General features: G+C 41.9%; 1 protein-coding gene across 9 annotated transcripts in view; it reads left to right on the top strand.

Annotated features, from left to right (window-relative positions):
* Cacna1e (calcium voltage-gated channel subunit alpha1 E) overlaps positions 1–27140 on the top strand; it is a 314229-nt gene that overhangs the window by 150939 nt on the left and 136150 nt on the right. For all 9 annotated transcript variants that reach the window (XR_007212661.1, XM_048358274.1, XM_048358273.1 and 6 more), the window contains exon 7: positions 12230–12333. Coding sequence is in view for 8 of the 9 variants with exons in the window: in XM_048358274.1 (XP_048214231.1) it covers positions 12230–12333 (104 nt within the window). In the remaining variant the exon portion in view is untranslated. The remainder of the gene's footprint in view (positions 1–12229; positions 12334–27140) is intronic.

The raw sequence follows: 27140 nt of genomic DNA, 5'->3' as shown, positions 1-27140 counted from the left end.
TAGTCATGAGAAAATCCTACACATTTAATTAACTCCAAGAAATCTTGCTCAGCACCTTTTCTTTCTTTCCCCCTCCCATCTACTTGGGCCTCAGATTTAATCAGAGCCTTATATTCCGTTTATTAACTTGTTTTTTTTCTGCTCAACTAACTTGTGCTTAGCAACTATAGGCAGTAGAGTTGGATTCTGAGGCAACAACATAGGCAAGTCAACCCTCTCCTTGTTCTTGGGGAGGTCTGGCTTGTAGAAGAAAACCACATACCCACCTGAGGTGATTACAGGGTAGATTTAGGCAACATTGTGGGATGAATCTTACAGAGGCAGGATGTGATGGCTTTTACAAAGGCTTCCTGATGAAGGTCCCATTCAACGAGGGTTTGGGCTAAGGATTTTCAAGTAGAAAAGGTAATGAAGATATATTAGTGGAGACATGTGAGCAGAAGCAAAGAGACAGGAGAGAACGTGTCCTAGGAAGAAATTACAAGAAGATGATCAGAGTCACTTGTCAGTATTTAGCAGGCTCTGTGAGAGACATGTTGCATAGGCTAGGCTGCATTCAGCCATGGTAGGGGATTTGGCCAAGGCAGCATTGCAGAGTAATAAGCCAGGGTAAGATCAGTTGGTTTGAAATGACAGCTCCTCCCTACTTTCAAGAGATCTATTACTGTTATCCCACTCATCAAGATCTCCCTGGCAACAGAGTGGTTGTACCACCAGGGAACTGGCTGTGACAGTCTTTCAACCTTATCAGACATCCAGGACAGAGAAGAAACTACCAGGTTTCAGTGCAGATACCCAAGAGGACTGACTGGGACCCTGTTGGATCCACTGCCCAACAGTTTATATGGCTACCCATCACTTGACCAAAGTATATCCCACTGAGTAAGCAGAAAATATCATCAAGGATTGGTAAACACAAAAGAAATTCTTATCAATATTCCTAGATTGGGGGGAACTGATTATTATTTTATTATCTATATGCATTTTCAAACTTGTTGTGCTCAAACCAATTGAAATCTTCAGCTAAAATGTTTATCTTGGAGTGCAGGAGGTGGGGGGGAAGAAAAAGCAAGGTGAATTTCTAGGAGGGAAGCAACAAAGTGAAGAAAAGAGTTGCAAAAATAGGACTGGTAAGTGGTAGATTGGAACCCAAAAGTTAGCATCTCTGAGAAAGAAGGAAAGCCAAATCAAATGAGTAGTCTTAAGTGGAAAGGGTTCCACTTAGAAATATCTATCTATCTATCTATCTATCTATCTGTCTGTCTGTCTGTCTATCAACTGTCTATCTACCTATCTACCTACCTACCTACCTACCTATCTTTTTGTGCTGATAATGGGGTTTGAACTCAAGGGCTGGGCACAGTCCCTGCAGTCTTTTGCTTAAAGCTAGCACTCTACCACCTGAGCCACAGCTCCACTTCTGGCTTTTGTTTTTAAATGGTTAATTGGAAATAGGAGTCTCATGAACTTCTCCTGCCTGGGCTGGCTTTGAACTATGATCCTCAGTCTTCTGAGTAGGTAGAATTACAGGTGTGAGCCACGGGTGCCTGGCCTTCTCTTAGAGATTTTATATCATCTACTCAAGGGAAGAATTCCCCATCATGTGTGCCAGATGGTCATCTGGCAAAAGGGCTTGTGTTAGTAACAGTTACATGACACCGAGGAAGTGGACAAGGCTGTTCACAAGTAGAAGTGACCAGCTTGATTGCCCCTCAGCTGTGCCAGCAAGGCCTTGATAGGCAAGTGAGTAATTCTTTGTATCCCAGTAGGTTGTGGGAAACTGATATAGTCAGACTGTCTTGGAAAATCCCACCCATGTCCTCTCAGGTGATAAATAGGCAGGTAGGATTCTGAGTATCCATCACCATGTTTTGCACCAATGAAATCTAATGATTTCATCTCTTTCAGAGATACTATTTTGGGTTTTAGGCAAACAGAGACTTATACACACCATGAATCTTTGCCTTCAATCTGTTCTTACTGAGGAGGAGTGCTTCCTGGAGCCACAAAATAAACGAAACTGACTATTCTGAGGCTTCTTCAAGAAACCAACTGGGCTAACCAGCCTTACGTAGTAGTTGATGCACAATCATTAATTAAAACAGAGATGTTGAATGGCAAATTAATTTACCTTCTGCTCAGAATCTGTTGAGGAAGGAAGAACGAAAGCCAAGAAAAATGATTATCTGAAGCTTTTTTTCTTTGAGTGTCTGCTCTCATATGCTGTGCTGAATATTTGACTTAGCTAAGTGTGCTTGTTGTATGTCAACAGAGATGCCATTTTACAGGTGATGTATTTATTTCCAGTGAAAGAATCTCATATAGGCCTGTGAAGCAGAAGAACGCCGGCTGATTTATAATCTCCTATTAGTCAACAACGTTATTGAAAATCTCCTGTTTGTAGAGTAATAGCTTAGGCATTGGTAAAGAGCACACAGAAATAGAAGATGCATTTCTGTCTTTGAGAAACATTTCAGCCCTAATGGGAAAGAAAGACCAATATGTAAATGAAACAGAACCTATATAAAGAAGATCTGTAAATAAGTGGGAATAAATGCCTAAGTGAAGAACTTAATGTTCTCTTTTCTATTATAGGCACCACTTGTACTTGTGACTTAGCGTCCTTATATATACTGAAGCCCTTTGGGGACTGTTTTCTTTCCTCATTGATCTTGTGTAGAGTACACATTCAGAAGTGTTGAATGAGTATATATATGGCTACTCTGAGGTATGCCTAATTGTCAAGGGAAGCCTCTAAAGCTGGAAAGGAGAGTGATGTGCTGGGGAAAGCCTCATTGAGGCTGAGTAAGGTTTTCAGCTGCTTGGAAAGGGACCAGGAGCAAGTGAATAGAAGGAAGAAGGAAGAGTGAGCTCTTAAGGAGCTGTTACTCAGTAATAAGTCAGTGTTTTGCTTTGCTTGCTATTATTTGCACTCTCTCTCTCTTTCTGTGTGTGTGTGTGTGTGTGTGTGTGTGTGTGTGTGTGTGTGTTTCATTCCATTACTTGGTCTTGAACTCAGGGCCTGGGCATTGCCCTTTAGCTATTTTACTTGAGGCTGGTACTCTACCACTTGTATCATAGATTCACTTTTGGCTTTTTGGGTGGTTAATTGGAGATAAGAATCTCATGGATATTCAGCCTCCAGAGTGAGTAGTTAGAATTATAGGCATGGGTCACAGATGCCTAGCAAACTCACCATTTTTCTACTTAGGTTATTGATTTATTTGTATTTTAATATTTATTGTATTAAGGGCTTGAAATTCAACATGTCAGTTTATAATGCATCTTGATTACTGTCACCCAAAGAACCTTTGTGCCTTTATCATTCCCAACTATTTCCCTCTTCTGCAAATGTCTTACTCAGTTTGTTGGCCAACAGAAATGTCCCTCTTCCTTCCAGTCTAGGAAACATTTTGTAACAGCTTCTTTTAACTTTCAGTATTCACAGATTTGACCTCAACTTCAGTGAGCCTTCAAAGTGTTTTAGTCATTAATTTAAATTTTGTCAGATCCTGAAGCAATAACTAATTTCTTAGAAAGTAATTAGGAGGCTAGGGCCACATATAATAAAGTATAAGCAGAGTAGATAAAACTGAAAGACTTTGCAAAGTGGATTAGAAGTTAGAAACCCTGCATACTAGTTCTACTTCTAGAACCAATGAATGGAGTGCCTTTTGGCAGCCATTTCATCTACAAAGTGCAGGGTTAGTGTAAGATGCGATGACTCTATCCAGCTCTGTTCTCTGTAAGATGATGGTTACAATACTAATATCAAAATGAGTGGAAGGCAATGATTGTTTAGCAGGGAGGATAACAGAAACCCTTGACAAACAAACAAACAATGGTAACCACAAAGATTGATGTTTGAAACATAGGACAAGGTGAAGAACCAGAGTGGGACTGCTGGAAGACCACCTCTCCTGTATCATCCAGCATGTTCTTTTGGGAATAGGAAGGACCCTGAACTCAGTGCTCACAGTAGTGAGTATATCAAGTCTTGAGGCCATTTGTGTCCTCTGAGATTTGCCTTCCTACACATTCTCTTGGCCTTTTCTAGTACTCAGTCTTCTTTCATAAGTACAAGTCTCACCAGCAACCCGTGTAGCAAAAACAAAGGGACAATGTGTTTTTGCTGATCACAGAAGGGCACGTTCTCTTGAATTCTTTTTTTTAAACTTGCCTGCTTTGGCCATTCTGCATAGGTCAGTGGTAGGAGGCAGTGTTAAAACAGATAAATTTTTGAGCAACACACTTGCCTTTTCCCAGAGAAAAACACATCCCTACAGGACTAGCTGCCTCTGTCCTTGCCTCTCAATGGCCCCAGTAATGCCTGCCTCCCAAGCAACCAGGGCTGCAATTGGAAAAGGTCTTCTTTTAAAACTTTTTTTTGCCCCAATAACCTTTGTCTTTGGCAGACTCATAAAATGATACTTAGTTACTACATAAAAGTTACAAAGCACAGAAAAGCATTAATATAGTTTTGAAGCCACTCACTTGTAACCCTTTCCACTATTACCATCATTGGTAATCTTGTTCACTGATTGCTTTTAAATTTCACACCTAACCCAGAAATGTTTAAATAAGTTAATCTTTGAAAAAATGTACAGTGTTTTAAAATGAATAGTTTGAAAACATGTACAAAGGTAGAATAGAATGAAAGCATGCAGGAAGGTTAAAAAATAAATCCTGAACCCAAATGTCTCCAAATGCAGCTCAGTAGTTACAAGATGACATTCTTCAAGGCATCTGTTTCAAGCATGATCCTTTTGGGCTTTAGAGTTTAGAAAGGGAAGGGACAAGATAAACAGCAAGTAACATGAATCTTGGAATTGTTAAGACTTAAACAAAAGGATGTACACATAGCAAGGCCCTGAGGCATGCTAGTTTTAAACCCTCAATTCTGTGGTCACAGGGGTGACAGCCTTTCTAAGTCCTACCTGGTACCAATTTCCCTCCCTCAGTTTGATATTCCTATTGTCTGTCATCTTCCCAAGGGTGTGGATGGATTTTCACCAACACATCTCTGTCTGCCCTGTCAGTGGTGACACCACCCCCATGGAGGATGGGAGCTCCTGAGCTTGCTGATAGATTGGGAAGGGAATGCTGTCTTCTTCTGTATTTTCTTCTTGCCAGACTGTCTCCTCTACACACACACACACACACACACACACACACACACACACCCATTGGAGAGAGAAGAAAGGGAAGGGAAGAATAGGAGAAGGATAAATGTCCAGGTAATAAGCTACTGTTTGAGGTCCTTTGGGATTGGGACAAAGGTATATCTTTGATGGCAATCCAGGCCAGTGGGGAGCAAGTGGCTGCATTGAGTCAAGGGGACTTTGGAATGACCAGACTGCACAGGGAGCCTTAATTACTTATAATGGCCCCGGCTAAGCCAGATGCTGCCTTGGAGCTTGCTTGTGTGGGAAGACAGCATGTTTATTAAATATATTCAGGGATATGAGACATAATAAAATGCCTTGTCCCCTGGGACTGACAGGCTGGGTGGCAGCAGGTACTTAGGATTCTCTTGGAGCATTCTGTCCTCCCTTTTTCCACCTGCTCCCCATCTTTCTTTCTTTCTGGGGCTATTTCCTTCCTGGAGACAGCTGTTATTTTCCAGCTGCAGGATCCCAAGGTTGCCTTTCAATTTGTATTTGTTCCCTAAATGGTCAAAATTGTAAACCTGGGATTGTTTGTAGGAGTTTTGGGACTAAAGGAAATAGGGAGAGTCAGGGATTTTTGAAGAAGTTGACCACTGCTGTTCTAAACTGAGATCCCAGGTCTGTCAATGACTTAAATGCCTCTATTTTCAGGGAAGTTAGCTTGCTTCTCTAGGCCTCCATTTCCTCTTCTAGAAAACAATGTGTTCTCCTAATTTTCTTCCCAGAATCAGACTGTAATTTCTGTTAGGCAGGAAACCAGGTTAGATAATCCATGCATTAGGGTCCATTTATATCCCCCCAGCTATGGGCATGGTTAGAGGAGTACAGTGGTTCTGCCCTTAGAAACCTTACCCAGAGGTGCCTGGTAGGTCTGGTTAGAGCCTTGATGGGAAAGCCAGAATACCTGTAATCAGACTCTCTAGGAACCCACTGTGGAATGCAGATTCTGGTGGCAGTGACTAAGGAGAGACAGGTCTTAGGCACATCTGTGAGGATGTAAAGGAGATAGAAGATAGACTAGGTCAGGGGAAAACATAACAAGGATTTTGTTTCAGAACTGTTTTAGCATTAGCCTGGTCCTGCAGGTAGCTGCAGAATGTGAATGTTTCACAGATGTTATCTCATCAGAGTGAAAGGCATTGAGCATAAGTGCCCTGAAATAGTAGTTACTGATTACAGGTCTCCCTCACCACTGCCTTGAGCAAGTGTAAAATCTCCCCTTGCTCTCTCCCACACCCCTACACACTAGGGCTAGTCTGCCAACCAGGGACAAGCTTTTGAGGAGGAGGAGGGGGAGGAGAAGTAAAAGCCATTATCAATCAACACATATAATATCTGGGGGGATGGGTATTCCCAAGAGATCTGAGGGGTGGGGAATATGGCAGAATCTGCTATATCCAGACATCTAAGAGTTGGAGAGGGGCCAGAGACAGGGTGGGAGAGGGCTGCTTGAGTGGCCAGGATCCTGGGATGATTGAGCATAGGAAGAAAACACTCAGATGGGATTTCCTAGTGAAACCAATGTAATGGATGATTATAGAAGTCAGGATGTGGTTACATTGGAGGAGGGGGAAGACAATGCTTAGAAATAGGTGGAGGGAAGACTTGGGCTATCTGAATGCTGATTGCACAATAACATGTATTTAGTAAAAGAAACTCTAGCAGAGGGTTCCCTTATGATTTGTACATGTTTCTGAAAAGCATCCACATGGAGTTCTTGGGGGTGGGGCTCATGTAAGGCATCAGCAGTTCCTTGAGAGAGGGTACTTCTTTTTCCTTCGATCCCTCATGATTCTTAGCACTTTTTTTTTTTTTTTTTTTTTGGCCAGTCCTGGGGCTTGGACTCAGGGCCTGAGCACTGTCCCTGGCTTCTTTTTGCTCAAGGCTAGCACTCTGCCACTTGAGCCATAGCGCCACTTCTGGCCATTTTCTGTATATGTGGTGCCACTAGGCCATATCCCCAGCCCCTTCTTAGCACTTCTTAATCTTAACAACCGCCCTCCCCTTTATTCTACCTCCATCATAAAACTTTTTACTGGCATTCTCTAGCCTCTGTTTCCTTAGCCAAGGTTAGTTTTAAACTCTTGTTTTCTTCTAAAGCTTTAGTACATCCTTTCCTACCCCTAGACTACACAGACCTATTTGCCTCCATGCCCTATGGTCCCTTCACTGCTTAAGCTTATACATGCACTTGTGTACTCAACTGTTTCACATGTCCCCCTCCCCTGCCATTACACTGTGAGTTTCACAGGAGCCAGAGCCAAGATAGGCATTTTAGCTCTGAGTCATGGAATCCATATCATTTGGCGTGGGCCAGGTATTGTCATGCTTGGATCTGGGAGGGCCAGTCAGCTGGTGAGCTGCAGAAGGCCTGACCATGAAGAAAGGTATCCAGTCACTGCATCCATCCTCAGCTTCTTTTCTCTTTTCTCCACCTTGCCCCTCACTGCAGGCTGAATGCTGCTCTCTCCAGGAATGGTCAGCTGAGGCTTTGGACGGGTGCTTTCATTGAGATGAACAGCCATGTTGGTAGGCAAGGGTGTTTACTGCGACCTCAGCTAGTAATTATTGAAGTTGAACCTTCCTCCTTGAGGTGGAGCTTTGAAGCCAGAGGTTTTTGACTGAAAGCAATTTGTGTATTTGGAAATTCAGGAGATACTTTTTGTTGTTGTTTTTAGAAATGGGAGAGTCCTACTGACATTCTGAGTGGAGGTCAGGGATGCTCCATGATAAAATATTATCTTGTTCCAACAGAGTTGATCAATTTGAACACTGGCATCTTCCAGTGATTGCTGAGTCTCTAGCCTGGGACACTGATATGTCCCAGAGATTTTGTTTCTGTATTTCCGGCCCTACCTACCACTCTCAACCAAGATGTGTGATAGGTAATTCAGTCCCCCTCTCAGAGCTTCTTTGTAAAGGGGCTGCATATACAAGAGACCCTTCCCTGGGTTTTTCACAGAACCCTATAGACTCTGTTAGACATCTCTTCCAAATATGGGACCTTGCTCTGCCTCCACAGCTTCAAGCCAGGAGAATCCTGGAGCTTTCTCCTACTTGCTCTCACCATCCACATCTTTCTTTCCAACCTTGCTCCTCCCACCCCACCTGCCAGAGTGTCTCCCAACTCCCAAAGATTAATGTGATAATTGCCATGTGTGCCTGTTTACGCAGAGAGTGGGTTGAGCTCACCACCCCCAACCAGGCAGGTTCCCAGAGAAACACATTCCCACGATGTCAGGACTGGGGCCTGCTAAGTACTCTTGTGCAGGTGGGCTGCCACCCCCGAACTGCTTTTTCTCTTGTCTGTCATTCTCCTTGTCGCGTGCACATGTGCACATGCATGTCATTCTGGGAAACAGCAGGTGAGAAAGAGGGTGAGAGGAGCCAGCCTGCTAGTCGAGGGGAGGGCCAAGTGGGGAGGGTGTGATTGAGAGGAGCACCCGTACCATAAAGAAGAAGATCCCATTCAAAGGAAAGAAAATATCATACTTGAAATTCGGCAAGTATATTAGTTAGGGTGCTCCTGAGAGAAAGGACCAAATGGACATACAAGACGAAACTGATCCGAATTTGGTGCCCATCATCAGGGAGGCTGAGAGGTCTCCCACTGGGCTATCAGCAAGCAGGAGAAGCCAGTAGTTTTCTCAGAACTATGAAAGCTGATGATCCAGCTCCCAGACAGAGACAGAAGGCCCAACAGCCTTCACAAGACCACTAGCATGCAAGTTCCAGAGTATAAGTTCAGTTCTCACCTGGTGCTCTGATTCCAGTGACAGGAGGAAAAGGAGGATCCTGGAGAGGGATCAGGAAAGGACATGAGTATGCATGTGAGACCCCAAGTCCCTTACTTCCATCTTTCCAATTTCCATCCCAGCCATAGCCATTCGAATGGGATATCTACCCACATTGAGGAATGTTCATCTACACCCAGTTCCTGGACTGGTTTTGTGTGGGTCAGTCCTCTCTGGAAACCCTCACTGACATATCTGGAGACTATGCTTCACCAAACACTTAGATATTCTTCAATCCAATTTAACAATGTAACAGGCGTTCCATGAAGGAGGTAACTTTGAAGAGGCTCAGATCTGGGCAGCATTTTTTGCAGGGAGAAGATTAACACTTAGCTGTTGCACAGTAGAGATCTTGGAGGTAAGATTATCCCTTAGAGATCCTGGGGCCTGAACCCAGTACATTGTGTTTCAGAACCTGCTGCTTTCTAATACCCCAGTGTCTTGATCTAAGTCTTTAACATGGCTCTCCTGTGTTTGTTTTTTTCCTTCCCTTTTCCTTTCCCTTTTCTTTCCTTTTCTGTGCTGGAACTGGGATGGTTTGAACTCGGGGCCTGAGTGCTGGCCCTTTGAGTTTTTTGCTCAAGGCTGGTGCTCTTCCACTTCACAGCTCAATTTCTGGCTTTTTGGTGGTTAATTTGGAGACAAGAGCCTCATGATTTTTCCTGCCCTGGCTGGCTTTAAACCAAGACATTAATATATCTACCTTCTGAGTGTCTGGGATTTATAGGCATGAGCTACTACTGGTGCCCTTCTGTCCAGTGCTTATGAAGGAGTCACTAGGACAAATACTGTGCAAGGATCAGACACAAAAAGTGGCTCATTAGCATTATAATTCTGTCCCAGAGACAGTGGAGAGAGAATAAAGGGGAAGACTCTCCTTCTCCACAGGGCTTCCTCCCCACTTCCTCTTGCTATGAGATAGACACATGTGCATGACCAGGAGGGAGAGCAGCTGCTACTCTGGTAGCATGAGTATTCTTCTCCTTGCTCCCACTTCACATGGCATTGAGACATTTTCTGCCTTCAGCGTTGTTGACTGTTTCTTTTTTAATCTCCAAAGATGCTTTAGGAGATGTCTCTCCTACACTGGACAATTTTAAGGTTTTAATAATGATGAATCAGAAGCAGATAGAGACTCCAATTAGCCTCAGAAAGAAGTATTTTGTAGGAGAGAAGTAGGAAGTCTTTTGCTCACCCACTACCTGTAGAGATATGACCCTTGTCCTCCTGGATTGTGTTACTGGTCTGGGATAGCATGTGGAGGTAGGTAAAGCCACGTAGCCAGGAAAAATGGGAGAATAAGAAGGGAGTGGAAACTTGGGAGAAGGTGTTAGGTGTGGAGAGGGTGTGGCAAGACTATTAAAAGGTTTGTGAATAATCCAGAGGAACTGTCAAACTGCTCTCCGTAAAAGAACCCTTTAAATTGTCAGTCATCTTTAATAATTCCCCAGAGCATCATGCTGCTGAGGCTGGTTTCTTCCTAGTATTGCTTTTCTCATTCCCTTTCTTTGTTTCATCTAGGAGGTAACAATGCTATGGTGGATGGCAGTTGGAACAAGTTAGAGAAAATTCCACTGATTGAGAGAGTGCATCAGAATGGATTTTGTGTGGCTTCATATTTTTAACTAGAGAATCATCTCATTAAATGATCAATAACTGCCACAGGTGTTGATTTGTTGAGCATCTGGGTATGCCAAACCCTTTGTCCAGTGCCAGATATAAAAAGGAGCACATAGTTAAGGTTCCTGCCTTAATATAGGTTAAAATAAGACCCCAAACCATTCTCACACAATGCAAAGATGGCACTGTTCATCAGGAGTATTTTATAGATGAATCAGGAAACCCATTCTAGATTCTGGGCCAACAAAGGGAATCATTGTGCTTTCTTTTGTTTTATGCTTTTCCCTGTGATTACTGTGTCTGCTTTATGTTCTGGAAAACTCTTAGGCCAGGCTTCTTTGAATGAATAAAGATACCATTTGACTTATGCACACACTCAAATTGCTGGACTCTCATCTCCCCCTCCCTCGTTTCCAGTGCTCCTACATCAGTGTTCTCTGTAACAATGCCTGAGACTCCTTACCATTGAGGAACCTCTTTTCCATAGGCTATGCCTTTAATTTAAAATGTAGTTTTGCTTCTGGTGGGCAATTCTTCTATCCAGGCAGGTGCTCAACCACTTGAGCCACTGAAGGCAGTCCCTTTATCCCTATGTTTTATAGAAACTATTCCCTGATGGATTAATGTACTTTATCTTTGAAAGGGAGGGATACGTACTCAACAAAATTAGAGAATGACATAATAAAGTAAATAGTAATTCAGCCCTGCGTATATGAAACATGAAATGCAGTGCAGGAAGACCATTTGAAAAGACTTGGGAAAGAGTCAAAGAAAAGCTTGGTAGGGAGGTACAGTGTTAGAGGTGGGGGGGGGCGCTTTCAACATACTCCCAAGCTCTCTTTCTAAGCTCTGATAAGACCGGCTGCTGAAGGCAGTTGCTTCTGCAAGTCATATGATTTAATTCTTCCCAATCTTCAACTATTCATAGGCTTTGCATTGAATTTGTGGGAAAAGAATACAGAAAGTGGATTTCTATGTTTTTCCCTTCACTGTGTTTTGGCATGGGGGAGAGAGGAAAGGGAAGGATAGGAGGAGATCAATCAAGTGTTTCCTCTTGAATTCTAGACTTGTTCCTTGCTGGGGCCAGTTTCTACTGGGGGCAGGTACTCCTCCTGCACTGGGACGAAAGAAGGGAAGTCAGAGCCCAGGTTCAGGGCTGAGAAAGAGGTAGAGGATCATTGCTCTATTCAACTAAACACTCTATTTCTAGTTTACTAATGTCTCCCAAGCACCCCTGCCAGGGACTTGGGCAACATCATGGCATAGAATGATAGTCACCTCTTGCCTTTGTCTTATTGAAGGTTTGTCCAATTTATATGCAAAAGCTTAGGACCAAGCACTATAGCCAGTTACCATTTGCATGATCTTGGAAAAGATTTTTCTTCATGCAGTTTTCTCATCTGTTAAGTGAGGGTGTTGAAACATTCTCACTGAGGATATTACAGTGTAGCTGTAGCTGTTTGTCCTTTATTTAGGTACATGGAAAAATATGTGAACCTACAATAAGATCAAAGGGGAGTGAAGTAAGGCGGTGTTTGACTGTATTGCACTGTGCTTGTTACATGATCATCGGTCTGAAGCTACAAGAATGAAGGCCTTGCTTCTCAGATGTTCTAGTTATTAAAAATGCTTTTTCCTTTACTGCAGACCAATGATGCCTTAGGAGCCGCCTGGAATTGGCTGTACTTCATCCCTCTCATCATCATTGGCTCTTTCTTTGTTCTCAACCTCGTCCTGGGTGTGCTTTCCGGGTAAGCCAGATGTTTCTCTCTCTTTACTTTGCTAAGTGGAAACTAATGCCTCCTGACTCATGACAGATTCACTCATTTAACCTTCATTTGTAAGACACTGAGGAGTTTCTTTGTGCCAATGCTGTTCTAGGTGTTGGGAATAAGGTAGCAAATGATCATTTTAATTGTTCTCATTCTAAGAAATTTTTTAAAAAGTCCTTATGTCAGGTACAGCACTGAATATAGCATCTAGTGAAAGTTTATTTATCTATCCATCTTTCCACCAGTAACTCTTTGTCAAACACTGTGCTGGTTGTTAAGGATAGAAAGTAGAATAAGATTTTGGTATTCCCTTTCAGTTTCCTAGTTCTAATACCAGTATACACAGTTTCCAATGTACTCAGATAAGATACAGAGATAGTGCAGGTATACCACAGGAAGGGGATACAAGAAGATCATCAATAATAGAAGCTACGGTTACACATAGAATGTTGAAAGTAGTTACAACAGTGACATAACAATCGTTTCCATAACGTGGAGTTCATTTCACTTAGCATCATCTTATGTGTTCATAAGGGTATAGCTATTGGGCTCTTGTGATCCTCTGCTGTGACTTGCCTAAACCTGTGCTAATTATTCCCTATGAGGGAGACCATAGAGTCCATGTTTCTTTGGGTCTGGCTCACTTCACTTAGTATAATTTTTTCCAAGTCCTTCCATTTCCTTACAAATGGGGCAATGTCATTCTTTCTGATAGAGGCATAAAATTCCATTGTGTATATGTACCACATTTTCCTGATCCATTCAAGAGACACAGGGTAAAAAAGACAAATGACTACAAAAACAATACTTGCAAAACTGTTTGGTATAAATGAACTGAACAACTCATGGGGGGAAAAGGGAAAGGGGGAGGGGGGAGGGGGGAATGAGGGAGGAGGTAACAAACAGTACAAGAAATGTATCCAATGCCTAACGTATGAAACTGTAACCTCTCTGTACATCAGTTTGACAATAAAAATTTTTAAAAAATTAACTCACAAAAAAGAAAGTAAAATAAGATATAAGTTTTATCCCCCCAAGACTGTTACACTCTGGTCTATTTTACATTATTTGTATATTTGTGATTTGACTTTACTTACATCAGTTTGCAAGTACTAAGTATCTAATATCCCAGTGTGCTTTGCGAGGATCACAGGTGGCAGGTTTCTTCTGTTAAGAAACATGTTGTGTAAGAAGACAACACAAATTCTTGAGACAGGAGATGGGAATTCTGTTACTGATGATGTCAGATATAATTATTTGTTTGGGTGAAAGGAAAAGACAGTATAGGCTTAAGTCATTAGGGTTGGTTTCATGAAGGATTGAGATTTTGCTTGGGATATAAAGTATGTATGAGGATAATGGAGGTTTTGTGGGATTGAACCTTCCATGGAGAATATCCTACCATACATAAGCAAAGATGATGAAATGGACATGTAATATCCTAAAGTATGAAGAAGCTATAATACATTATCCTAGGATGATTCAGGTTGGGAAAATATTTTATAGGCCCTTATGTTTTATCAGACAAAATGGAGCTTACTTTTCTGTCAAGAGTGGCCTGAGTTCTTTGAATGGCAATCTAAGGTTTAAGGTTTGGACTAAGTTAGTTTTTTCTTGAGATTTTACTCACATAGATAAATTTAGAAAAGGGCACCAACTATGACAAGGAACACAGGAAGACTCATAACAGTTGAGAGATGTGAGCAAAATTTTCAAAGATACAGAATAAATGGTAACTTAATATAGTACTTGGAAAAATTGAGGGTTAATTGCTGATGGTGGGAAATGCCAGTAAACAAAAGCAAACTGATTGCTGTATAGAGCTTGAGAAATGCTCAAGATTTAGAGATGCTGGGTATCCCTGAGAACAGGAATGTGCACGGTGCTAAAAATAAGATTGATTGACAGTCCTTACTCCCTCCTCTGCCTTGAATCTTAGTCTCCAAACAACACTGGCAAGTGTCTTCCCCACTCAACCCCTAACTCTGCACAATACCTGTTTTCTCTAGAAAACTGAATTAGAGGAGCTTCCTAGGGTAATGTTGATACATTCTAATGGAAATAGGAGAGTTAAATGAAAGTTCACAAGCTGAAATGTAAGTTCTCTGGCCCATTGTGCAGTCTCAGAAATCCAGCAATATGGTTAAGAGTTAAGTGAATTCCTCTGGAGAGGACTGTCTTAAGATGTATCTATGCTGTTATTTGCAGCAGGCAGAGAAACAGGTTCTCACCCCTTTATCTTCGGTAACACTCTTGAAAATTAATATAAAATTGAATTCATGTGAAACTAGTATAAAAGGAATTGATCTAACAATGTAATAGAAACAAAAAGGTAGTAAACAGTTGGAATATAAAGTTGATGAAACCACCTAGAGAGTAGAAGGAGAGACAAAAGCTGAAATAGCCCTGCAGTACAGGTCAGCCTGGGTTTCACAGGGAGACCTTCTTTCAAAAGAGAAAGAGAAGACAAAAGAAGAGAAAAAAGGAAGGGCAGAACAACTAGAAGAAAGAATACAATGTATCCAAAATTGAAACTTAAAATCAGGATTTCCATAAAGAGAATAGTGAAATGGGAAGGAAGAAATTGGCATAGAAAAATAGAAGAAATGTTCCCAGAACCAAAGGCAAACATTGCCAGATTAAAAGATCTGATGCAGCTCTCAACTAGACAATAGGCTTCTAGGAATTTTAAGGCTTTTGTTTTATTGTATCACTTCCTGTCATCATTTTATCTCTATTTTTTTTTGCATTACAACAATTAACACCAAGTCTTGGGGGTCTCATGCACATATGACAATGTTCAAAGACTTAGATATTAAATAGTCTGCATTCACTCACATGTCCTGAAAACTGAGGCACTGATTGTATCCAGGCTTTTTCAGACATGGTAGGACATATTGGTGAAACTGTGTCCAATTGTGCAAACAGTGAATGTTTTGTGAGGAAGAATCGGAAGTCCATGGGGAGGTTGTGGGGGTCCTGTCAGAAGAGGGGTTTAGTAAGAGGATCCCAGGAAGTGACCTTATCTTTTACAAAAGACCAAAGAGAACTTAGAACCCATGAATCCAGGCACCCACATTCCAGAGCTGGTTCCAACTGGCAAACATCCTGAGAGAGCCAAGATAATGCCATGTTTTCTTGTTGCATTCGGAGTTTTGCTGGTTCAGACTCCAGGAGATCCTGCAGAGAGCGCCTGGTTGACAGCTACAAACACTGGATCAACCCCAAACCAGACTCACAAGAAGATTCTGGCCCTTAGTATGAAGAGACCAGCAGGTGACTCTGGGCAACCCAGACCAGTACAGCAGGGACGGGGACACTCCTTGGACTCCTCCATGCCAATCCCTGGTGCCACCTGAGGTGGATACCCATTGGGCTGAGCCCACTCTATTGAAGATGGAACTGTGTTGGGCCATGCAGCAGCAGCTGAAGAGTCAGCATGGGCTCCAGCTGCTGTGGATGCCAGGATGGCCGTGTCCTCTTCATCTCAGATAGATGCATCTCCAGCTGGGCCTGCAGAAGAGCCACCACTGGCATGTACCCACGTGGGTCTCCCACTGGATCTGTCCACAGCAGCTGAGACAGACCCAGCCTCACCAGAAGCACCATCTGATCAGTCACAACATGGGGGAGCAATTATGAACCTTGTTGTGCATCTGCCCATGGTGTACAATGAAGAAGACACCTCTCCACTGGAAGCAGACGATGAAGAAAGAGCACAGAGTACAGTCGATGTGGCTCTGCCTCTCTGTACTTACCACCTGAGGAAGAACAATTTTCACCTGCAGTGGCGGCTTCATGAAGGGGCACAACATGGGGCAGAAAATCTACATCTGGATGATTTCTTTTCCTCAGCAACCAAGACAGACTCTCCCACACTTCTGTCAGAAAATGAAGTGCCACGATTCAATGCATCTGACCTGGATCTGCCCAGGGCAGCGGACACAGGCTCTGTTCCACCAGAGGAAGAAGAGGGAAAACCATCACAATGTAAAGCACTCTGGCATCACTAGGTGTGTCTGTCCACTGCTTATGATGAAAATCCTCTTCCACCAGTAGCTGATGTCTACAGAGGCCGTCCATGTTCCAGCTAACCTTAACCTTGAAGTTGCCTGTGTCATTTAGGACAAACGGATCTCCAATCTGTGACTGTCCTCACTGCTATAGAGATCTAGCAGGCTCTACAGACATTATCTGATATAGACTGACCTATATGTGCAGAGGGCAACTTAGCTCCAGTAGATAAATCCCAATTTTATTGCAACTTAAGACTGGGAGCACAACTTTGGGTGTGGAGATAAGAGACTTAGAAAGTCCTGAGCACCTCTGAACTCAGGCACTTAGAGAAATCCTTTTCCTCCCCTTGGAAGTTATTCTGTTCTTTTTTCTTCTTCTGTTCTTTCTGTACATAATTTTAAGATTGATTTTAATAAAAGTTTACTGTTATCAAAAAGAAATCTGTTGAGACATGTTCAGGGATGTTCTTTCCAGGCAGTGGGGAAGTGAAGGCAAACCTGGGTGGACAAAACTCAGAGACCAGATAGGTAAAAGGTTGCATGCATACCCTGGCATAAAATGCAGCAGTTAGGAGCAACAGATACTGTGTTCACCTGGAATAGACTTCAGCAAAACAGGGAGACATTGTGATATCATACCATTTACATTTATGCATTCACAAAATGTACACCACTCATAAAAATAAATTCAAAGGCTATTCCATGAATAAACTGTTGTAGTTCATATTGTAAAATGACAAAAATCAAATTTATTAACTATGAGAATGTCCACTGAGCATTTACCACAGCTAATAAAAAGAGTCCATACCAGGGTGAATCATTATGAAATGCAGAACATCTGAGTAATGAAATCAGAGTAAAGAATATTCTTAAAGCTTCCAGCAATTAGGAAGTAAATAATGGATATGAACTCTAAAACTTGGAGTAGGGAGGGGTAAGAAGGAGAAAATGAGGGATGGGGTAACAATGTTTAAATACAATGTACACATTACCTTACCCAAGTAACTGTAACTTCCTGCTCATCACCTTTTTAATAAAGATAAAAGTGAATAAAATTTACCTACCAAGAATCAGAAATCAGGACAGCATTTGGACTTCTGAGAAGCTGAAAGTTAGAAGCCAACATAGAAATTCCTAGAATTTTGAGCAGGAAAATATTTTGGCAGGGGGATGGGGTGGGGTTGAGGGGCTTGAACTCAGGGCCTAGACGCTGTCCCTGAGGTCTTATGTTCAAGGCTAGCTCTCTACCACTTTGAGCCACAGCGCCACTTCTGGTTTTTGGGTGGTTAATTTGTGATAAGTCTCATGGGGAATTTTCTGCTCTGGCTAGCTTTGAACTGTGCTCTTCATATCTCAGCCTTCTGAGTAGCTATGATTACAGGTATGAGCCACCAACGCCCAGCCAGGAAAATAATTTTTAAGACAAAACTCTATACCTAGCCAAAATACCAATTATTCATGGATATGAAATAGCAATATTTTCAGACATCTTTGGAAGAAGTTACTGGAGAATATGAGTCCTTAAAATAAGCAATTAAGCCAGGCACCAGTGGCTCACATCTGTAATCCTAGCTACTCAGGAGGCTGAGATCTGAGGATTGTGGTTTCTTTCTTTTTTTGGCCAGTCCTGGGGCTTAGACTCAGGGCCTGAGCACTGTCCCTGGCTTCTTTTTGCTCAAGGCTAGCACTCTGCCACTTGAGCCATAGCGCAACTTCTGACCATTTTCTGCATATGTGGTGCTGGAGAATTGAACCCAGAGCCTCATGTATACGAGACAAGCACTCTTGCCACTGGGCCAAGAGGATCAGGGACAGCACCGAGGTCCTGAGTTCAAGCCCCAGGCCCAGCAAAAGAAAAAAAAAGGCAGTTAGAAAAGAATGTCATTATACTCCTGAACACAATGGATTCAGTAGAGGACAAAAACCAAGGGCTTTGGAAGAAGGTAATTTTTTTTTTAGTTCTGCATATATTTTAGATATGAGGCCTTTGTCTGTTGAATGTCCAGTAAAGATCTTCTCCCAGTCTGTGGGCTTTCTGTTTATCTTGAGAGCTATATCCTTTGCCTTGCAGAAGCTCTGCAGTTTGATGCAGTCCCATTTGTCCAACCTTTCTTTGATTTGTAGCCTTTCTGGGTCTTTGTTAAGGAAGTTCCATCCTGCGCCAAGGAGCCCAAGTGTTTCTCCTACTCCTTCCTTTAGTGTTTTCAGGGTGTCTGTTTTGATTTCTAGGTCTTTAATCCATTTGGAATTGATTTTGGTGCAGGGTGATATATAAGGATCTAGTTTTAGTTTGTTGCATGCGTTGAGCCAGTTTTGCCAGCACCACTTATTAAAGAGGCTATCTTTCTTCCAGACTATTGTTTTAGCTCCTTTATCAAAGATTAAGTAGGTGTAGTTCTGTGGGTTCATTTCTGGGTCTTCAGTTCTGTTCCATTGGTCTTCAGGCCTATTCCGGTGCCAGTACCAAGCTGTTTATATTACTATAGCTTTATAATACAGCTTGAAGTTGGGTATTGTAATTCCTCCAACTCTGTTCTTTCTGCTTAGGATTGTTTTTGCTATTCTAGGTCTTTTATTGTTCCATATGAATTTCTAGATTGCTTCCTCTATTTCATTAAAAAATGGTGTTGGGATATTAATGGGTATTGCATTGAATTTGTAGATAGCCTTTGGCAATATTGCCATTTTGATTATATTAATCCTCCCAATCCAGGAGCATGGGAGGTTTTTCCATATCCTTAGTTCTGACTTAATTTCGTTTTTCAAGCTTTTAAAATTCTCATCAAAGAGGTCTTTCACTTCTTTGGTTAAGGTTATTCCTAGGTATTTTATGTTTTGGGGGGCTATTGCAAAAGGAGTTGCTTTCCTGATTTCAGCCTCGGTCTTTGGGTCGTTAGCATAGAGAACGGCTGTTGATTTTTGAAGGTTTATTTTATATCCTGCAACTTTGCCAAATTTTGGATCAGCTCTAGTAGCTTGGGGGAAACCGCAAAGAACCAATAGCCCCCTCATCGAGTGGGCTAAAGACTTACAAAGAGACTTCTCTGATGAGGAAATGAGAATGGCCAAGAGACATGAAAAAATGCTCTACATCACTGGCCCTAAAAGAAACGCAAATCAAAACAACATTGAGATTACATCTCACCCCAGTAAGAATGTTATATATCAAGAAAACTAACAATAACAATTGTTGGAGGGGATGTGGCCAAAAGGGAACCCTACTTCATTGTTGGTGGGAATGTAAACTGGTTCAGCCACTCTGGCAAGCAGTATGGAGATTCCTCAAAAGACTAAATATAGAACTCCCCTATGACCCAGCAGCTCCACTTTTGGGTATCTATCCAAAAGACCACAAACAAAATCACAGTAATGCCACCAGCACAATAATGTTCATCACAGCACAATTTGTCATAGCTAGAATCTGGAATCAACCCAGATGCCCCTCAGTAGATGAATGGATCTGGAAAATGTGGTACATATACACAATGGAATTTTATGCCTCTATCAGAAAGAATGACATTGTCCCATTTGTAAGAAAATGGAAGGACTTGGAAAAAGTTATACTAAGTGAAGTGAGCCAGACCCAAAGAAACATGGACTCTATGGTCTCCCTTATTGGGAATAATTAGTATAGGTTTAGGCAAGTCATAGCAGAGCTTCACAAGGCCCAATAGCTATACCCTTATGAACACATAAGATGATGCTAAGTGAAATGAACTCCATGTTATGGAAACAATTGTTATATCACAGTTGTAACTACTTTCAATGTCCTATGTGTATCTGTAGCTTCTATTATTGATGATGTTCTTGTATCACCTTCCTGTGGTTGTACCTACACTATCTCTGTAATCTTATCTGAGTATATTGGAAATCATGTATACTGGTATTGGAAGTAGGAAATTGAAAGGGAATACCAAAATTGAGAGACACAGGGTAAAAAAAGACAAACAACTACAAAAGCAATACTTGCAAAACTGTTTGGTGTAAGTGAATTGAACACCTCCGGGGTGGGGGGGGGGAGGGAAAGGGGGAAGAGGAAAGGGGGTGTGAGGGACAAGATAACAAACAGTACAAGAAATGTATCCAATGCCTAACGTATGAAACTGTAACCTCTCTGTACATCAGTTTGATAATAAAAAATTTGAAGAAAAAAACGAGGGCTGAGGCTGATTCCCAGGATGATGACGAAGGAGGGACTAAGATGACAGCTGCCAGTGGCCAAAGTGATAATAGAGAGCTCTTAAGCATACTCTCCTTAAGAAACAATTGAAAACACTATCTTCCTTAATATGTTATATTCAGAAGAGTTCGGTAGTTTTGTATACTGTGTAAGTCAAGCATGGTGTCACAGGCAAGGCAGGAGGGTTGTGAGTTCAAGGTTAGCCTGGGATATATGGCAAGACCCTGTTTCAAAAATAAAATGATGTAAATATTTGTGGATACATTTTTGTACTACCTTAATCTAAGTGTTTAATTGCACAAGACACAGAAGGATTAGTTCTCAAGAAATAAAAGCATGGTAAAGGTCTGCTTCCCCTTGTTGGTGTTGAGGCTTAAAGTAGCCCCCCTGCAGTGTCAGAATGACTTTGAGTCCCTGGGGAATTGGGTATCAAAGACTGAATTCTCAGGTTCCACAAGAAGGAAGTCTTCAAGCAGTATCTATAATTGAAAGGTAAAGAAATAGCAGGTTAAGCATAATATTTTTTTAAATGGAGATGAATACCAAAAGAAACAGTGAAAGAATTGGAAGTAGCTGCCTCTGGGGAGCAAGATTCAGGGGTTGAGAGAGGTGAGGTGGAGGGCTGCTATTTTTTCATTATAAATCTTTCAAAATTATTTGACTTTAGAAAACTCTACATACATTACTTTTGGAAAAAATAGAAATTAAAATTTGAAAGTAAAAATAGGACATGCACACACAAAAAAGTGTAGGATGGGAGGAATATATATGAGCATTTGTCTAGCATCAGTGGGGGAAGGGTTGGCAGTTAGAGAGATGAGATTCAGGAAGATTGAGAAGGAAGCAATGGTTACGAAGTCAGCTCTACCTGGCACAAAGAGCTGTGGTAGTAATTGGTGAAATGGTTTTGGAGGAAATATGTGAGTTATTGTGCAGGAGTTTTTAATAATGTGTTTTTTGAGTCTTAAGACCACATGAGATTTCTTATGTGTGGACCCATTCAGTGAGCTCTCCCTACCCCCTTAACATCTTTTGTTAGCTCAAGCTCCTATAGCTCAAGTGCATTCCTGCTGTGACTATCCTAAGGAAAGATCCTCACAAGCATCTTTCTGCTTTTACATCTAGTAATAGATGCTCTCTTGTTTGTTACCTTAATTTTGAGATTTTTTTTATCCTTGCTCATTTCCTATATGTGTCCATATTTTAGTTTCTTACTATCTAAGGAGAGAGAAAAGCCAATGTTGTGCTAGTAAAAGTCATCAATGTCGTACGTAAGACTCCAATATAGGCACAAAAAGCGTCCCCCGCCTCCCGCTCCCCCTAGTCCTGGGGCTTGAACTCAGGGCCTGAGCACTGTCGTGGCTTCTTTTTGCTGAAGGCTAGCACTCTGCCACTTAAGCCATAGCGCTACATCTGGCTATTTCTATATATGTGGTGCTAAGGAATTGAACCCAGGGCTTCCAGGGCTTCATGCATGCGAGGCAAGCACTCTACCACTAGGCCATATTCCCAATCCCTAAAAGTGTCTTAACAAAGCTGGGAATGAGCTGGAGCATGAGACAGTGCCTTATATCTGATCATGTAGAGTCTCCAGTTTGGAACTGTATCTTTTTGTCCCCCTCTGGATAGGCAAGATCAGGACATGGAAAGAAGCACTGTGTTTAGCATGACCCTTAGGAATGAGAAGCATAACCTTGGAAACAGATACTCATTAGCATTGGGTACTATGACAAATTACTCTGAGTTTGCGTCTTTGTCAAGTGGCCTACCAGGATCCCCCTCATGCAATACATAGCCCAGAGGTTAGCATGGACTAATATGTGTCCTCTGTAAGGTCTAAGTGGCTTTCACCTGCATAGCAGCTTATATGGATGTTTGGCTTGAGCCAGCTGTGGGGCCATCAGCTCCTGGTTGACTGAGAGACATCCTCCTCAGGTTGGAAGATGCCACAAAACTAATGTGGCAGATGCTTCCTTAGACCTCTGGTGAAGCCTAGGAAGTGGCACTGGCAGCTGGGAACAGCTGGTGTGAATAAATTCTGACATTTAAAGGAGTGTTAACAATAAGGGCTTTACGGGCTGAGACTGAAATATTTCTGTCCTCATTTCTTTTCTGCATTCTACTGCTGCACACATCTCTCCAGCATTTGAGGGTTTGCATGGAAGTCTTGGGGTTCAGTAGCAACAGGGGGGTCTCCTGTGTGCTGAAAGGGCTGTGAGTTTCATTTTTGTCTGTCTGGCTTTCTTGTGCCTCTGCAGAAGATGTTGCCCTTCACCTTGGAGTGGGGCTTTGGAATGTGAGCTTTGAGGTCACCAGAGAAATAGTTCTGAAAGTTTTATACCCAGGGAACAGACTTTTTGTGGCTTGGAAGCAGTTTTCATGTTATAAGACAAAGCAATTCCAAGAGCAGAGAGACATGGCAATGGAAAGGGGAGGGATACTCATGGCTCCTGTGTCAGGCAAGTGAAGAAGAGAGGCTGAATGGGAGGCGGAAGGCACTTATGGCTCCCTGAGGGCCAAGTATGGAAATTACAGAGGCCTCCAACCAAGGAGCTGGGCATTGGTGGCTGGAAGGTTGTGAGATGTGTTCATTGGTTTCATTTTTAAAAAGGAAGGATGGATAGAAACATTGTAGCATTTTTACTTGTCTCAGAGGAAATAGGATTTGATGAAAACCATTAGCTTAGGCTTGAAGAGAAGCAGAGCTTCCTGTCTCCATGGCAACAAACCAGGGCTGCATAAGCACATCCTGAAGTGCTGTCAGGGGCTCCAGGGCAGGAGGCTCACACAAACAGAAAATGACCCTAAGCCATTCCAGCTTCTCTATCTCCACTGCTCCTGAGGTTCCTGGGGAGACAGGGAGGTAGACTTGGGGGAGCAATCAAGCTGTTTCCAAATGAGAGAAGGGACATTCAGGTCAAGAACTACCTAAAATGTACACAGGTAGGAAGCAATGTAAAACTTCATGTATATAGAGCATGTCATAGTTTTCAAAGCAAATTGGAGAGAAGATTTGTACAGTAGGCATATGGCACCTTTATTTCTGATGGGAGGAGGAATGGTTAGAGAGGCTAATGTCTAACTAGGTACTGGCAGAGGTGGGGAGAGGTGCTTATTTTAGTATGCCAGATAGCCTCTGTGAATATTGACACTGAAGGCACCACGACTAGACAAATGCTGCCTAGACTATCATCCAAACAGAATAGATTTGAGCACAAGTTTTAATCAGAATGGGCATTGATGCACACACTTATGTGTTGGTTTTCATATTTGCAATAATATGACCTTGAACAGACAAAGTAGAAGATAACCCACACCCACTGTAAGGACATCTTTCCCTGTTGACTGATGGGAAGGGATTAGAGGAAGGATTCTTCGGGCTGCATCTCTTTAATGAGTGAAATGACTTCCACAGCTAGCAAATGACAGCTGTCCATCTCATTTGCTGGTTGCATCTAACAAACTGGTATAATTCTACAAACATTACTTTTAGTGTTTACTATGCAGAAGACACCTTTCTAGATGAATAAAACATGAGACTATAGACTAATGAAGGAAACATGTCAGAGGCCATGAAGTGCAGTCTAAGTTCAAATAGTTCAGAATTCTAGTACCTCCAAAAGCTATTTAAGCTGTGTGTGTGTGTGAGAGAGAGAGAGAGAGAGAGAGACAGACAGACAGACAGACAGACACAGACACAGACACAGAGACATAGAGACACAGAGAGACATAGTTATGCCAGGCTTTGTTTTGAATAAAAAGTGAGTAAGATGGAGTCTTGATTATAGGAACAGACTAACCAATGTACATTTATTGTTAAACCTTGCTTCTCCTTAGTTGCTCGTCCTGGCACATTAGAACATGGTTCCTGAGTATTCCTAGGCCCTGACTTGAGGCAAGAATAGCTGCTGGCTTTAGAAGAGAACTATTCATGCCCAACCAGTGCTTAGAAGGAAGATCTCTGAGAGCTATTGGTGGATATGGGCTTGGAATGTGTCTAATCTTCCATGGCAGGTTGACATGGGTAAGATAGGTGTGTGATCAAACCACATAGTGAGTCTCCTGCTGAGATTCTAACATTGACATCAACCAGGAGAAATTCAGTCATTTACTCAAATAGCAGAGTGCTTACTATGTATTACTCACTGCTAGAAGCTGTGGATAAGACAAGAGAAAGAGATGGCACCTCAAGGATCTTATAGTTAAGGTAGACATTACAATAAGGGTGTGTGTGCTTTGTTGTGCTGGTCTTGAACTCAAGGCTTGGGCCTGGCCTCTGAGCAGCCTTTTCTTTTTCTTTTGGTTGTTGATTGGAGTCTCACAGACTTTCCTGCCTGGGCTGGCTTCAAAGCACCATCCTTTTATTTCAGTCTCCTGACTAGGATTATAGGCATGAGTCACTGGCACCTGGAGACCAACATCAGGTTAAGAGCAACTGAAGATGACAGTTGTGTGCATTTTTGATAAATAATTGATTAATGATTAGCTAGAAGAGAAGAGAACAACATATAAGGTTGAGTTGAGAAAAATCACTACCCTAAATTGTGAGCAGCTTGAGTGAAGCATACTGAGAGAAATAGGATAGATGAAGCTAAGGAGAGAGGCAGAGTTTTGTTATGAAGGATCTCTTGAGCTAAGCTCATGAGTTTAAACTTGATTCCAGGAGCTCATGGGAGGTTCTGAGGCTGTAATCTAGGAAGATGTCTGATATACATTTGAGGGTCAACTTGGAGAAAGTCTACAAGAAAGGTAGGACCAATTAGGGAGACTCTTCAGGGGCATCAACCTTTGAGTTAAGTGGAGAACCAATGGGGTGGGGATTATAGAGAATGAGTCAGAATGGAAGGTGCTAGTGAGGTGGATATATAGGACTCGTGACTACGGTGTGTCTGAATATGCACTGGGGTGAAAATAGGACAGTTTCCTCAACTGCTTTTGGCTTTCTGAACTAAGCTACCAGATGACCAGGAGGGAACACAGAACAAAGAATAAGATGTGAAGGACGTAAGGTCTCCTGTTCCCCATCCCCCATGGTGCACTGTCTTCCCTGCTATCAGCATTACAAATATCCCCTTCAACCTTGGGTTTTGTTTCTCTTGCTGGATACCTCTTTGCACATAATTAGATTTGACCTAACATTCTAATGTTTTATTTGTGTGTGACAAATGTCTGCTGAATTGAAGGGAAATGGAGTAATGCTAGAAATCTGTTGGGAGAAGTCATAACTCCTCTCTGCAGAGAATGGAGGAAGACGTTGGTGGTTCAGGTCAGAAGTGTAACCACTGGCACTGGTGATTCTCTATGGAATGAGGAAGTGCTTATACCTTACAGACATTACACAAAAGTAATTTTCATAAAGTGCCCATTCTTTTTTTTTTAATTAATTGAACACAAATTTTTTGACAAGGTGTTGTGCAAAAAGGGTACAGTTACATAGTAGGGCAGTGTGTACATTTCTTGTGATATCTTACGCCCTGTTTTTCTATCTTTTCTCTAGGTCAGGTAGACATATATACAATATACAATGTATCAAGAACATATACAGTAGCGGCGTGGCCACGCCCAAGAAAGTTCGCCTAGGGCTTTAAATGTAATGTCGATATTAGACCATATGTCGACAGTAGTCTTATATGAACGTACATACATAGCTTTTGAGCTATTGTATTCCCCTGAGAGGTCAATTTTTGACCTTTATATGTTGAGTAATTGTTTGGTTTTAGCTACATACTGTTGGGTCGCTGCCCCAATCCTGTGGGGAATACTATTTGACAAGCAGTTTTTGGTTTCACAGACTTGGTCTCTACTGTCTCTCAGTCTCCCTTTGTTAACAGTCATATATCAGGGAGATCATGCCCCTTTGTTTTCTGTGTTCTAGGCTTGTCTCGCTCAACATTATTTGTTCGAGTTCTGACCATTTCCCTGCGAATAACAATATTTCACCATTCCTAATTGCTATGTAGTATTCCATTGTGTATAAGTACCATATTTTTTGGATCCATTCGTCTGTGGAGGGCCATCTGGGTTGTTTCCATATTTTGGCTATTGTGAATAAAGTGCCCATTCTTACACATGGATGTTAGCAAATTTTTGTGGTTAATTGCACCTTTTGCCCAATTTCCTGGTACATATTTATCTTTTTTATATGAATTTAAAGTATTTATTTATAGAGTAAGAGTGTTAACCCTCTCATGGTATATGTGGCAAATGTTTCAGGAATCAAAACATTTAATGGTTACAGTTATCATATTATTGGGAATTGTGGGAAACAAAAGCTGTTAGGAGCCAAAAAAGTGGAAACAGTCATTCTTTTTTTTTTTTTTTTCCCCAGTTGTGGGGCTTGAATTTAGTGCCTAGGCACTGACCCTGAGCTCCTTTGCAGAAGCCCAGTGCTCTACCACTTTGAGCCACAGCTCCACTTTCGGCTTTTTCTGGTTATGTGGTACTGAGGAATTGAACCCAGAGTTTCATGCATGCTAGACAAGCACTCTACTACTAAGCCACATTCCCAGCTGGAAGTCATTCTTTAATACTTTAGCTCATTTCATTCATAAAGCAGTTCATGGCTATTTTATTTGGTTCTCACAGGATTC

Source organism: Perognathus longimembris, chromosome 11 (genome assembly GCF_023159225.1).
Source record: "Perognathus longimembris pacificus isolate PPM17 chromosome 11, ASM2315922v1, whole genome shotgun sequence".
Taxonomy (NCBI): Eukaryota; Metazoa; Chordata; class Mammalia; order Rodentia; family Heteromyidae; genus Perognathus; species Perognathus longimembris.
Note: the sequence above shows the minus strand (reverse complement) of the source record. Positions and strands in the feature narration are given on the sequence as shown.